Raw genomic sequence first — 14,618 nt, forward strand, 5'->3', positions numbered from 1 at the left:
CAAATTCCATTAAGTATATGTAAAAGGAATATTAATCCCAAAACGCAAAGAAAATATTCTGTAGAATTTATTGTTGTACAGAATTACTTTTTACCACTGTTGGGTAAAAAGGCAAGCGTTCATATGAATTTAATTCAGGTATGTGAAGATAATTTTGAAAGAGTATATTCAGTTAATGTAGAAGATAATTTCAAAGATGTCACTGATGGTAAATTAGGTTCCTTTTCTTGTGTTTAACAATTAAATATGTGTGATGATGCTAAACCTGTAGTTATGCCTGATCGTCGGGTACCCATTTCTGTTCGTCCTAAGTTGAAAGAGGAACTAGATAGACTAGTTAACCTTGGCGTAATTGTGCGTGTGGAGCAGCCTACTCCCTGGGTCAGTCAATTAGTCATAGCGCATAAAAGAAATAGTGACATACGAGTTTGCCTTGATCCAAAAGAGCTAAACAAAGTCTTATTGCACGAACATTATACTCTACCAGTTTCTAAAGCCGACTTAGCATCTGGCTATTGGCAAGTGAAACTTGATGAGGCATCAAGCCTACTGACTACTTTCCAAACATGATTTGGTAGATTTAGATGGCTACCACTCCCCTTTGGTCTTACTGTTTCTTCAGAAATTTTTCAGAAACATATTCTTAATACATTTAATGATTTACCTGGTGTTGTTTGTATTGCTGATGATATCATTGTGCATGGAACAACTCTAGATGAGCATGACCATAATCTTGAATCTTTTCTCAAAAGGTGTCGTGAACAAAATGTAAAACTAAACAAAGAGAAATTGGTGCTCCGAACTGATAATGTTTCCTTTGTGGGTCATGTCATTACCAAAGATGGTCTTAGGTCTGATCCTGAGAAACTGAAAGCCATATCCGAGTTTCCTACTCCCCAGACTCTCGAAGAATTACGTCGGCTCCTTGGTAGGCTATGGTAAACTATACGGCAAAGTTTTTACCTCATGTATATAACTGATGGTCTACATCCACTTCATAATTTGCTCAAAATGGATGTCCCTTGGAATTGGTCACTGTGACAAGCAGAAGCGTTTATACGACTTAGAGAAACGATTGTGAATAGTCCAGTTCTTGCATACTATGATCCTAACAGTTGACGCTCGAAAATGATGCATCTGGGTATGGTTTAGGCTCAACACTGATGCAAGAAGGAAAGCCTATTGCCTTTGCAAGCCGAGCTCTCGCAAATGCTGAAAGAAATTATGCTCAAATTGAAAAGGAGATGCTAGCAATTCTGTATGGTTTGAACAAATTTCATCATTTCACTTTTGGTCGTTTTGTGACGGTAATCACTGACCACCAACCATTAGTATCTATTGTTAAGAAACCTCTTACGTGTGCACCTAAACGGTTACAAGCAAGGCTTCTTCGTGTTCAAGAATACAATTTTGAAGTAGTCTACAAATCTGGCAAGGATATTCCAATTGCTGATGCACTGTCTCGTGCCCCTACATGTAGTTTGAAGTGTGAAGAAGTTGTATCTGTCAACAATCTGTCATTTTCGTCATTTAAGCCTTATCGTCTTGATGAAATCAGAGCAAAAACACAATCTGACAATACCTTGAAGACTCTCAAACAGACTATTATAGAAGGTTGGCCTCAAAGTTAGTCTTTAATACTGCAGTCCCTTACACCCTATTTCAATTACAGAGATGAAATGTCAGTACAAGATGGAATCATTCTTCGTGGTGAACGTGTAGTCATTCCAACATCTATGAGGTATGAAATGAAACAGAGGGTACATGCTGGCCATTCTGGTATAAACTCTTGTCTACGCCGAGCCCGAGAAATAATATATTGGCCAGGAATTTCTGCAGAAATTAGACAATATGTTGAATCGTGTGATGCGTGTGCCTGTTACTCCTATAAACGGCCTGAAGAGCCACTACATCTCCATGACGTACCCTCTCGCCCTTGGCAAAAAGTAGGATCTGATATATTTACTATTGAAGGAAGAAACTACCTAGTCACAGTTGATTACTACAGTTTGAAGTTGATTATCTGCCAGAAACTACATCTGATGCTGTGATCACAAAATTAAAACATCACTTTGCTCGTCATGGTATTCCCGATGTTTTGATTTCAGATTATTCTTCTCATCTGTTTGATGACTTTGCTCGAAAGTGGGGATTTTCTCATGAACCTATAAGTCCTAGAAATAGCAAAACTAATGGTGCAGTTGAAGCAGCAGTTAGAATTGCTAAAAACCTAATGAAAAAGTGTAAGAAAGCCAAAGAAGATCCGTACTTGGGACTTCTGAACCTGAGATATACTTTTCATGAAGGCTTAGAAACTAGCCCTGTACAGCGCTTAATGGGTAGACATGCTAAAACATTGATTCCTACAGTTAGCAATCGCCTCAAGCCATCTAATTTTTCCACTGAAAAGGAAAGGAGAAAGCTGATTGACAAAAGATTTGCTGTTGCTGATCGTTACTCAAACAGAAAACAGTTGAAACCCTTATGTATTGGAGACACTGTTAGAGTTCAACCCATTGACAATAAAACAGAAGAGTGGAAACAGGCCACTGTCAGTAAAAAGCTTAGTGGTCATACTTATGTGGTATGTACTGATGATGGAGGAAAATACCGTAAAAATAGACAATTTCTAAGAAAATCTGTAAAATCTTGAGATAAGTCTCCAGAAGCTCCTTATTTCAGTTCTGTGAGCCCTGTCCCAGTTGATATTGATGCCAATAGTAACATAAATAGTAGAGATGTTCAGTCTCCATGTAAAGCTCCTGATGTGTCAAAGAGTAATAACACTGAGTCAGACATTATAAAAACAGTCTGGTTGAACAATTAAGGTTCCAGAAAGACTAAATCTTTCAGTTGCTATTGTTTAAAACTGTTAGTGAAGTTATCTCACTCTCTTGAATGATGCGTTCTATTTGTCTTTATGAGAAGAAGGTCTCATTTTGATTTTTTGATCCCATTTGTGTTTTGTTATGCCATTTTCTGTATTGTATGTGCTGATGCTAGTGATGTTGCAGGTACCCTGATGTGCTGATTGTGTTCTTAAGGTTTTGTCTTCCTGTTTGATCTCTTTTTCTTAAGAAGGGGGATGTTAAGTGAAACTTGTAAAGTAAGATATCTATGAGACATGCAAGTATGGTATCTATGAGTCATTGTACGAAAGCAGTATTTGTATGCTGTCTATTCTAAAACTGTGGGTTACACTCCCGCATGTCAACAGAATAAAGCCTCGTGTCAAGATGTGACATTTCTTTTTATGTAGTGCCCACAAATGATTATTACCAGGCTGGGAACCAAACAGATTCCATCGTGAGTTCTTCCAGGTCCAAGCATCCTGCATTAAGAATTTTCCCCTTACTGTCAAACTTCCCACACAATTGTCTCAAAACAACCACTTGATCCAAACACCTCCTTCCTTGTCTCAAGCAACTCGACTCATCGCCAATCACTCTTCTTGTCACTTTCTTACTTCTCCAATCAAAATAATCTCTTACACCTTCCCTTGTACACTAGATATCATTATTCCCCTGCAATTCTTACATTCATCTCTCTCTCTCTCTCTCTCTCTCTCTCTCTCTCTCTCTCTCTCTCTCTCTCTCTCTCTCTCTCTCTCAACTACTGAACCAAGAATGAACTCAATATGCACAAAGGTTCCCAAGATGCTGTAATTAACGCTTAGATATTGCTGCTCTGGGCAATAACAATAACTTGATATATCACTCTACCATGTCTCAATGTAGTGGAGTTCCTAATGAAGGTTTGTGGGTCCCTCTGACAAGGAATAGCAACCCTTTAAATGCGAATGAAATACACCGAAAAATTTACTCGATGAATGTGGCAGTCACTGCTTTCTTTGATATCAAACCCTTTTAAGGAAACGGCTTTCGTGATACTAAAGTTTAATCTTAATACGTAGTATTTCAACAGGTTTGCTCACAAGTACCGGTAATCCGTCCCGTGGTTCGTGCTGTTAAAAAAAATCACATTTATTTGAGTCTGCCTACGAATTTGTTATCAGTGTTAAACACGTACGATTTACTTCGTACAGGCAGGAAACCGTGGCTAGTACGAATGTCTAGAGCAAGGTCTAGAGAACACCGTCACTGGTCCGAGCGTGCACGGCAGGCAGGGCAGAAACAGCCGACGTCAAAATTTCGGATTTTTCCGGTCCATTCCGGACCACCACCGCTTTTTGATGATGGATACTGAAGATGTGACGGTAAGATCTACATTTCAGTGCTTTCACTAACCAGTCATAAGAGCAGTCTCAAATATCTACCGTTGGGTAAGTTTTGGCCCAGACTGGACCTGTCACTAGAGCTCCGAGTGCCTTGGATAGACTGACTGATTTACGTTAGCCTAGCGTTTTAACAAATACGATCAGCGCAGCCGAAAACGAATAACTTTGGGGTAATATTTTGTCCGTCAGAGAAACTTTCAGACGTGGATGGGTCAGGAAGTTGCGGTACCTGAAGGCGAAAGCGTTTTCACTTTCCAGTTTCGAAGGCTGAAGATGTTAGGCCTAATTGCGAGTTGGCAATCGAACTTCTGCGCCTGAACTTCATCTTTTCTGTGCGCATAATTAGGTTCTATTATTATTATTATTATTATTATTATTATTATTATTATTAGTAGTAGTAGTAGTAACTCACTGACTCAAGTCGCTGTGTAAATATTACGGAAATATGCCTCAATGATAACGAGAAGAGGTGATACTAAAGGATGCAGTAATATTTTCTATTATAAATAATATAGCCTATATGTATACCGAACTTACAGTAGACAGAGCCTAGCCTAAGCCTAAATTCCCTATGGGGTCAATTTCTTGATGACCTCAGGCAACTAATAAGAGGGATATACACAGGGTCAATGTAAAACTGACCTGGGCTCAAGCTTCACTCTTTTGTGATTCGAGCACAAACTTCATAAAAGTGTGTTCAACAGACTATAACGCATACCCATATAAATATATATATATATATATATATATATATATATATATATATATATATATATATATATATATATATATATATATATATATAGAGAGAGAGAGAGAGAGAGAGAGAGAGAGAGAGAGAGAGAGAGAGAGAGAGAGAGAGAGAGAGAGAGAGAGAGTGTGTCCTGTAAGATGGAAAAGAAAAGCATTTCTTTCCGTGCGCCTACAGCGCTTCCCACACTAAAAACAAAAGAAGAAAGAGGTACAGCCGTAATAATAATAATCTGCGTGGAGATAGTGCCAGTGATAATGATGATAAGACAAGAATGACGATACCAAGAGCACAAGGACAGAAACGTGGGTGTGCACGTATTAATGATGTTAAAAATGACGATAGCAAGAGCACAATAAAAAAAAAAAAATTTAAGAACATTTGACATTGGACTTGTTGCCAAGACTGCCGTCACCACATCAAAGGCAGAAGAAGAAGAAGCGAAGATGGCACCGGCTTTATCGTAATACATCCTGTTATTTACGCAACACAGTAATAACTACGATACTTGTAAATGTCGGCAGATAAAAATGACGATAACGAGAAACAACACGGTTATCTTTAAAGCCAGAGGAGAAATTGCGTGAGGACTGTAATGATAAAAATGACTTCGTAGATAGATAAGCAGCAAGTATACATGACAACATAATAACTTTGCCATCACTTGGCCTATCCCCTGCACGTGGTTGAATGGAACGGATTACATAGAGATAAAACGGCTAGAGTCACGTACAGATATCATTTAACCTCCACTGACTAATCATCAAAGTTATGCCCCAAATCAAGACATTTTCGTAGTTATGACATTAATTTATATATTCAACACAATCTTTGCGAGTAAAAGTGTCATGATAATGAAAGATATGCGTTGTTTTAATGTAAAAAAAAAAATATGAAAAAAAATGTGATGACTTTTATATAAATATATTACAAATAACCTGTCTTTTCAGAAGGAGGCTAACAAAGGAGAGAGAACTGCAAGAGTCGCCAATGCAAAAGAGCTGGAAAATGCCATCAAGGAAGGCGTCGTCAAAGAACTGCGTGCAGAGAACGGCGCTTCTTACAACTGCACCGTCTGCGTCCAAAGACTCAAAACAAAAGACACCATCAAGCATCATCTTAAATCTAACAAACACATCAAAAAGGTAAACTTGTTCCAGTAATGGTTTCATTTATGGTAAAACAATGCATTGCCACGTCTGGTGAAACTAAAAATCAACCGGTCGTTTCTGCAGAGCCTAGGCCTAGCGCGCCATGTCAAGTATCAACGGAGGTAACCTAACAAAGTGTTTTAATTAAGTTTTGCTGTGAAGCCAATTTGTTTTTCTAGTGAATTTATAACAAAATCTAACAAACCATATATAATAATGAAAACTGCACGAGAGAATATGTTAAGAAATGTTCGAGTACTTACCAACAGCAGTCTCCGGGAACTCCAGCGGAAGTGGACAGCTTCTAACGCGGTTTATGTCACTGTGAAGTTACAAGCACGCGTGATCCCGCACGTTGTGGGTCAATTTCCATTTCACCTTACCTTTCACTGAGATTTTCAATGGCATTAATGTTTGTAAGCGTCAAATTTGGTAACAGAGCCCACCCCAACAAGCTACACAAATAACGCGGCGGCACTTTAAAACGATACTGTTACGTTGGCGCCGGAATTGTGGTGTAATGAGAGTTTAACTTATAAATTCGAATTTTCAATTTAAAAGTTATTGACGACAATTTGGATATTTTTTATAAGACTATATAATTAATTAAGCTTTAACTGACATCTTTTTTATTGGCTATTTTACACAAGAAGTATTCATACAAGGAAAACTACATAACTATATTTGACTAAGTTGCTACAGTAGGAAATGTAAACATCAGGCAAACACAGTTTCTGCCACTGCCTGGCATGTCTGCCTTGCAGAAACTGGTTGCTGTCTCCGAAATAAATTAATAAATAAATGTGTAGTTTGTCAATCCCCGTGTACTTACGGTCTTTAAACAGCGATGTATAATCCCGTTCCTTGGCACTTGTAACTTATCTATTTTACGATTTTATGTTATTTCTTAACATTAAACTTGTGCATGTTTTCCGTGGCGGTGTCAGACTTGTCACGTTCTAACGTTGCCTCTGCGATTCGTAACTACTTTACATGGACGTATATCTGTAGTAATTGTTAAATATGTGCTTTATGTATAATATTTGTCAGCTATCAAAAACTCAGTTGTTCACTTTCAGCTACAAGAAATGAAACAAAGAGATGTCGCTGAAACTACGGATACGAACCAAGATTCCACAACAGGTGATAAAAAGGTGAGGCCCAGTGAAAGTTACTTTTGTCTACACTGAATAATCAGATTCCTGTCCCGTTAAGAAAGCAAAAGAGTTTGCCGATTAACTGGACATATAACAACATCGAATACCAGATGAGTCTGCGGTAGCCAGAGAAAATGATCGTTAATAGCTAGAAAACCTGATCCCTCCCCACCCCACAAAAAATAAACTAAAGTTTAAAGACGTGTCTTCCCCAAATGTGAGTAAAGGCGATAGCTGACGCACGATTAACGTTTATTTCTAGTAAAAATAGTACCTGTAATTTGCGTTAAAGTGTAGGGGCCAGATGCGACTTGTGTGTCATGGCTCTCCCTAACACGTTGTCCTTTGTTCAGCCTCATCGTGGAGTCAACGCTAACCGACGAGACAGGGACGAAATTGAAGGTGAGGAACACGAAGAAGTTGCTCCTACCATCCATGAGTCTAATAAAGAGAAACAAGAGGAGGACACGGATCTCGTCTCAAGCGGCTTGAAGGAGACTCAGGCGAGTGAGAAAAAATAACACACACATAGTTCCTTAGCTAATGATAGATCCACTATTCAAATATTCAATACAATGGTCAATATTTAGTTATCTCAAGTTATTCTTTCAAGGGCTTGAATAAGTTACGATGAGTATCATACGTGGGCGTATGTGCAGCTTAGTCAATAGGTGTGCCAGATAAATGTTTGGGAAAAGAGGACTCAGGTTAGACACCATAAGTGTAGTCTATACTCCTCTGGATGTGGGGCCATGGTAGTAGAGGATATTTAGTCGTAGGTTCTTCTCGAAACCACACAGTAAGCAATGGGCTTCGAAGGGCTATTCTCTCGAGGATGTCCATCGTATTGGTCTCCATATTAAAAAAAAAAAAAAGTCTTTTGAAGTGGACGCTAAAAATAAGGTTAGAAACGTGTAATGTTGGCCTGATCTTAAATTCCATGCGTGCTAAATATACTAGGATTTTCAGTTCTGTCTACATTCTTCATCACTAAATGATAGCACAGACCCACCAAACAGCTCTCCTTTGTTATAAAATTTTGTTTAAAAAATCTTCAGTATCACTTTCACATTTGATAAAAAAAAAATAGACTAAAGAAACATGAAAGAGGAGCTACTGCAATTAGCGAAGGTAACTTCATTGCTTATGTAAGTAATACCTTCACTGAATTATTTAACAGTAAACCAGAGATAATTATAGGCGACTTGCAGTGTCGAACACTACCACAGGCGATGGGAATCTGAAGACACGAACGTCAAAGAGCGACCACTCCACGAGTGAATAAATCCTGAAATCTCCCTGTGGTTTTAAGACCTTCACCTCAACCTTGAAAAAGTTTTCACAACTGACCTTCTAAATTACGATCTCTTCTTCTGCAGGCTTTGCAAACGGGATTCGAAATTATCACCAATGTTCTGCTCGCATTTTTCGTCTTGCTGTGGAGAGTAAGTACCCTCCTAAGTAGTGTTCTTCTTCCTCTTCTTCTTCTTCTCACAGGCCGTGAGAATCGCACATTTTGAATATATTGGTATTTCCAATTATAGAGAATTCCATATCATTCACTGTTTATTTATTTATATATTTACTTCGATATCAACTTTGTTTATAGATTCTGAGGTTCCTCTTCGGATTTGAGGATGGAAGCGCCATTATTGCGCACACCAAGGTAAGTTGTGATCTCAGCAGATTTTTGTACTGTACGTGTAAGTCGACTGTTTCTAAAAGTTAGCGTCTTATTGAATCCATCCCCAGCAACAGCCCGTTTTACGAGAGTTTACACCTACGTTCGAAACACAAGGAAAGGTAAAGAGAAAGGAAAAGTACTTACGGTGTTCAAAAATATAACTGAAGATGGAGAGTAATGGAATATAATGAAACATGATGTAAACTCGTCACAATTATTTGGCCTTCAGTGTTGTACACAAACACACACACACACACACGCCAGGAAATATTCACTGTGCCCTGTCCAATCATAAACAGCAAAACCTTTCATTCAAAAAGTGTTATATTTGTGATTAATTTCATTTGTTCTCCAACTTCGCCGTTGTTCCCCAGATTTTTTGTTCGTGTTTATTAATCATTATCTATTATACATTCCTCCCAACTGAAGAACTTCCTCAGAGGCAGCACTCCCGACTTGCAGGCTCTGAAGATGGCCCTAGACCGAAACGAAATCGTCAGATCTGAGAAGGACGGCCACCTCTTCTACTGCCTGCCCTGCCAACTACACCTGAGGACGAAGAACGCTTCGAAGAGTCATCTCGAGTCGGAAGCTCACAAAAAGAGGGTAAGGGACGGTGTTGCAATTCAGTATTAGAGAGCGCGTTAACTAGCCCATGCAGATTAGATAATCCCTTGTGAGGAAAGTAGCTTTAAGAGGTGCGAAAGAAACGAGCAGGATAAGGTTACTGCTACTTTATGAATAAATGAAGGCCGGGGGGGGGATAGGTTAGAGTGAGGGTTCGATTACAAATCGATTTAAACCCCTGAGGGTCCCCCGGAAGGAAGATAAGGTTTGGAAGGGGGTATAAAGGGGGTGTGAAATGAAGGTATAAGGAGAAGGATAAAGAATGGGACAGACCCATTTGTCATTGTGTATGTAGTGTAATGTTTGTAGTTCTTTATGTTAATGTTATTATTGGTTCGGTCTGTGTTGGGTGAAGTGAAATAATGTTAGATTCTGTGTCTGGGGGCTCGGAAAGGTATACTAGTTTCCTAGTTTTAGGCTCCAATATTGGATCGTCCTCCCTCTCTCCCTCCCTGTAGGGGGGGGGCGGGAGGGGGACTCAGACCACGGTGCTATACATGGTTTGCGAATGTGCTTGTGTTAGTGTGTTAGTTTATTCTCGGGTGCTACTTTATTCATGATCCAGGCAGTTTATATAGCGGTAGACTGGCGTCGTGCCGCGGAATACAATGGAAACCTGTGACCTGAGGTCGATAATAAATAACAATAAATACAGCGAACCAGTACACTTTACAATGTAAGAACAGGCAGAAATGGAATTGGATACAATCTTGATGCCTGTGAAAGAAGAAACATGTGATACATTTTGACAGCAGATAAACAAAATGATTGAACTTTGCGTGACCTGATGCGTAGGCGTGACTAATTGTAGGCAAAGAAAATGGGACGTCACCACAGAAAACTTGCCCAGCAGAGACTTTACAATTAACACCGATGACTTTACATAGCCATGCCCTTGGTCTCTGAAGGCAAAGGGCTAGAGAGGGACCTTGTCTGTGGTGTTAGTCAAGAGAGTAAGAGGAAGTGTGGAGGGGAATGGCTTGTCGGACCCCATAAATCATACCCACACGAAGTTCCAGATTACAGCGAGACTTGTCCGCAAGACTTGCTTGAGGAATGAAAATCAAGGTCAGGAAATGAGACAGGAATAGGAAATTGTCTGCTGTTTCCCGCTAACCTCACATTGCAGGGAACGTGTAAACTAGAGCGAGACGGGGACCCATTGCAGTTCTGATCCATTACTACTACTACTACTACTACTACTACTACTGTGACAATAGCACCTACTATTTATTCAGTTACGAGCGGTGACCATTTCAGCATCTGTCCATCATCTTAAGGACTCTAATTAGAGACAGTACCTTTCTGTGCTGCAGTAACAAAACTTGCACAAGCAAGTTTCTTCGGTGCAATCGAGTTTTCTGGACAGCTTATAATACTGTATGAAACTCTCAGTCACGTTGGCACCTATAGCGATGCCAGATGCACGATCATGGCTAACTTTAATCTTAAATAGAATAAAAACTACTGAGGCTAGAGGGCTGCAATTTGGAATGTTTGATGATTGGAGGGTGGATGATCAACTTACCAATTTGCAGCCCTCTAGCCTTAGTAGTTTTTAAGATCTGGGGGTAGACAGAAAAAGTGCTGACGGGCAGACAAATAGCCACCTCAATAGTTTTCCTTTACAGAAAACTAAAATATACAATAGCATTTTTTCAGCAATTATTTTTCACTGACAAACGTATTTTAGCTTCTTTGGTGTTTATCATTTCGATAGATTGTTATCAGTTTAAACTTATTTCCTCTTCCAGGTTGGGTTAAATAAAATGGAAAAGGATGGAATCTCCTTCACTGAGGTAAGTAGGATGTGTACACGAAGAAACGCCTCCGGCATCCTCTTTGTTTTGTTTTAACTAAAGATTCTTATGCATTTTTCATTTAAGAAAACTGTTAGAGAATCGTCTGCTGTTTGTTCTGTCTGGACACGCCTTTATGCCGTTTGTCGTGTTTATCCCTAAACCTAAATTGCAAGATGAGAAAATACAGAATGCTTTAAAATGATCTATATGTAGGAATATAATCTAACGTATATGTCACTTAGACGGTGATAAACATGAATTCCATTGACGCATTGTCTCTGGTCTGCTTCCCAACGGTCAGAACGATCCTACTCCAGAAGGCGGAAATTTGGTAGAGCAGGCCTTCCAAAACAACATCCTTTTCGCCAATGACCTGTGCGCAGACTCCCCTCCATACTGGTGCACGCTCTGCCTGAAGCCTCTGAAAGTGTACAGCAAGTTGGCCAGCCATCTCTCCAGCGTCAGCCATAAGAAGAAGGTGAGTCTGCTGTTCCCTCAGGATGCCATACCTTCCTTTTAGTGATTTTCGTTTATTGTTTTTTGGTTACTAAATCATAAGTTTATTGACTTGTGTGTTTTATGGTTGCACTGAGTGGTGTCGGAACACGCCTTGTAGAGTGACATGGTACTAAGTTGCCGGATAGTGCCGTAGGCTAGCTGATACCTTTCTGGCCTAGTTGACTTTGGCACCCAAAGATGGAACCTCAACCTTGCATAAGTTAGCACAATGCTCTGCCACCCTCTAATACGCCGTTTAAATGATTCATGAGTTATACTGAGTGACATTTTACACATCGCCATAACAGGTTTTATAAGTGATTCATGTTTTTGTACAGGTCAAAATTTGTCGCTCAATATCACCGACAGGACAAGGGAGTCCAGAAAAACGAATTGGATTCACGTACTACCATGACTCATCTTCGAAAGGTCGTGTTTACGTGTTTAACGTTTTAAAGTACAGACCGGGCGCCAGAGCTGACTCACTGAATATCCAGAAAACGTTTGGAAGTCTTGGCTACGAGGTCTTCCTCCACGAGGATTTCACATATCGGGAAATGTTGCAGAACATAAAGGAGATTCAGGAGGACAGAACTATGATCAGTACTGGTGCTCTAATATTGTTTATTCTGAGTCACGGCTCCGATATCGATACTTTCACATCTGCTGACGACATAGGAATTAGCCTTAATACCATCAAGCAGAAATTCACCCCCAAAGGGTGTCCTTACCTCAGGGGGAAACCCAAGATCATCTTTGCCAATTTCTGTCGGGGACAGGACATTGAAGCACACTGCCTCTTTGAAGATCAGATGCCCACAGCCGAAGCTCTCGTTGACATGATTATCGTCCACGCTTCGAACGAAGGCATGATAGCCCTGCGATCCAAGGACACCGGGACGGTGTTTGTGAGGAGTCTTTGTGAGGTGTTAACAAATGAACACAGCTCGAGGCGGTTCAGGCACGTGTTCATTGATCTGAGTACTAAAATGAAGCAGAAGAGAGGATCGACTCCAATGGCAATCGACCATGTCTTTAAGGACTTCAAGTTTTAGAAGTTTTTCATTGGTAAGCTAAACGGGCTTAGCTAAGCCCTTCGATGAGAGTGATCACTCTGCATCATTCCTACTTACTCTATTCTATCAGACATTCTAAGGCCACTAGGATATGGCCAGCTAGAAAAAGCAGTGCGGTTAGATCTTTGTAGCCATATAAATCTTTCCCCCTTACATTAAGCCCTTGTGTCCCCCCGTAGGGGGATAGTGCCGTCAGTGCCACTCACGCAGTGCCCCATAGGCGATATTTCAGGTTCTTTGTAGCATCCCTTCGGCCCCTGGCTGCTTAAACCCCTTTCAGTCCTTTTAATGTACCCCAAATCCCGTTCATATTCTTTTTCTTGTATCTTACTTTCCACCCTCTCCTAACATTTGATTCGGCATTATTTTCAGCGCGGAATGGCCCCCACAGGTCCCAGTGCTTGGCATTTGGCCTCAGTTTCATATTTCATTCCATTTTTATTTCCCCCACAGACTATAACCAAGGTGAGTCATGGTATGCTTGTCAAAAAATGGGTAAAGCCTAAAGTCAGTTTAGGTTAGTCTGATTCATTCGTAAGATGACGTTTGAGACCAGTTGTCTTTGGAAGGTTGTAAAACCTACAGATCTTTAATATGTTGTGTCTCCCGTGGTATTGCACGCTGAGAACTCTCTCCTCTCATATTCAGGGTCACCATGATTGTATAAGCACCCATGGGATAGTTAGAACATTCAAGCACTGCACTTTAGCCCGGTAAACATCTTGGTTAAAAATCAGTTTGCTAATTCATTCCATTTCATAACCAGAGAATATGCATTGCAGACCATGCAATTATGATTTGAAACCCTGATTATGAATATGAATCAGCTTCTGAGACATGTAAGGGCCCCTCTAATCTAACTGACATCCAACTTTGCCTGCAAGAGAAATGTTGTAGGCTCTCGGTTCCAGACCAGATGAGGGAGAAGAAGCCATCGATGGGGCAGGTCAGACGTGATTTTGGAGGAGAAAAACTTTTATTAACTCGCATTCCCAAGTGCGTGGACATATGACTTGACTGATCAGTTGCAATGTGCCATTGATTTCTATTTCCATGACATTCTGGCCTGTTGTAGAAGATTGGTGTGACTGTAGGCAAAAAAAAAAAAAGTTAAGACTATAACTATGATAGACGTTAGAAGCCAAGATGGTAGATAACAGAAGCCAGGAAACATGTAAGCAGCAGCAGAATGCCATAACTTAATCACTTTGCTTATATTTTTCTGTCTCTCCATGCTTAACTGTAAGTATGCCATTGTAAAGGTCTACTCAAGATTCACTTTTGTAAAAAATGAAAATGTCAAAATGTCAAAATTATCTATATATATATATATATATATATATATATATATATATATATATATATATATATATATATATATATATATATATACTACTGACCTACCTTCTGCCTGGGAAAACTCTGAAGGCAGAAAATTTTTTACCGACATTCTGAGAATGATTACCATTTCTCAAATTTAATCCTGTTTGCATCTATATTTTACCCTCCATAAACATAGAAATTCCAAAGGTAAACACAAAGCAGGAACTAACGAATGAATGAGGAAATTCTCATTTGAACGAATGAAAATAATGAAACAACGTACATCATGCACGGCGGGGTTAGCCAGTAGCT

The 14,618-nt window shown here is 39.7% G+C and overlaps 2 protein-coding genes across 4 annotated transcripts; both read left to right on the top strand.

Annotated features, from left to right (window-relative positions):
• Positions 1-246: 246 nt before the first annotated feature.
• LOC136844731 (uncharacterized) lies at positions 247-2,653 on the top strand. Its single transcript, XM_067113967.1, has 4 exons — positions 247-518; positions 753-928; positions 1,153-1,626; positions 2,031-2,653. Exons 1-4 carry the CDS (start codon positions 247-249, stop codon positions 2,651-2,653), a joined length of 1,545 nt encoding a protein of 514 aa, XP_066970068.1.
• A 1,326-nt stretch (positions 2,654-3,979) lies between these two features.
• LOC136845014 (uncharacterized) lies at positions 3,980-14,274 on the top strand. Of its 3 annotated transcripts, none has more exons than XM_067114690.1 (10): positions 3,980-4,216; positions 5,939-6,133; positions 7,219-7,293; positions 7,650-7,799; positions 8,676-8,741; positions 8,906-8,962; positions 9,410-9,586; positions 11,362-11,406; positions 11,711-11,887; positions 12,246-14,274. In XM_067114690.1, exons 1-10 carry the CDS (start codon positions 4,193-4,195, stop codon positions 12,960-12,962), a joined length of 1,683 nt encoding a protein of 560 aa, XP_066970791.1. In that variant the 5' UTR covers positions 3,980-4,192; the 3' UTR covers positions 12,963-14,274. The 3 variants fall into 3 exon arrangements, with proteins under 3 accessions (XP_066970791.1, XP_066970792.1, XP_066970793.1); XM_067114691.1 differs by having other exon boundaries at positions 4,017-4,216; positions 5,942-6,133; XM_067114692.1 differs by having other exon boundaries at positions 4,057-4,216; positions 9,443-9,586; positions 12,246-14,092.
• The last annotated feature ends 344 nt before the right edge of the window (positions 14,275-14,618 follow it).

This window comes from Macrobrachium rosenbergii, chromosome 13 (assembly GCF_040412425.1).
Source record: "Macrobrachium rosenbergii isolate ZJJX-2024 chromosome 13, ASM4041242v1, whole genome shotgun sequence".
In the NCBI taxonomy this organism is placed as follows: domain Eukaryota; kingdom Metazoa; phylum Arthropoda; class Malacostraca; order Decapoda; family Palaemonidae; genus Macrobrachium; species Macrobrachium rosenbergii.

Excerpts from the sequence above, each read along its gene's own strand:
- LOC136844731 (XM_067113967.1), top strand. The coding sequence starts at position 247 with ATGTGTGATGATGCTAAACCTGTAGTTATGCCTGATCGTCGGGTACCC. Across the intron at positions 929-1,152 it reads AGAATTACGTCGGCTCCTTG|GCTCAACACTGATGCAAGAA; the intron begins GTAGGCTATGGT and ends GGTATGGTTTAG. Across the intron at positions 1,627-2,030 it reads TATAGAAGGTTGGCCTCAAA|AAACTACATCTGATGCTGTG; the intron begins GTTAGTCTTTAA and ends ATTATCTGCCAG.
- LOC136845014 (XM_067114690.1), top strand. The coding sequence starts at position 4,193 with ATGATGGATACTGAAGATGTGACG. Across the intron at positions 8,963-9,409 it reads CCATTATTGCGCACACCAAG|AACTTCCTCAGAGGCAGCAC; the intron begins GTAAGTTGTGAT and ends TCCCAACTGAAG. Across the intron at positions 11,407-11,710 it reads ATGGAATCTCCTTCACTGAG|AACGATCCTACTCCAGAAGG; the intron begins GTAAGTAGGATG and ends CCCAACGGTCAG.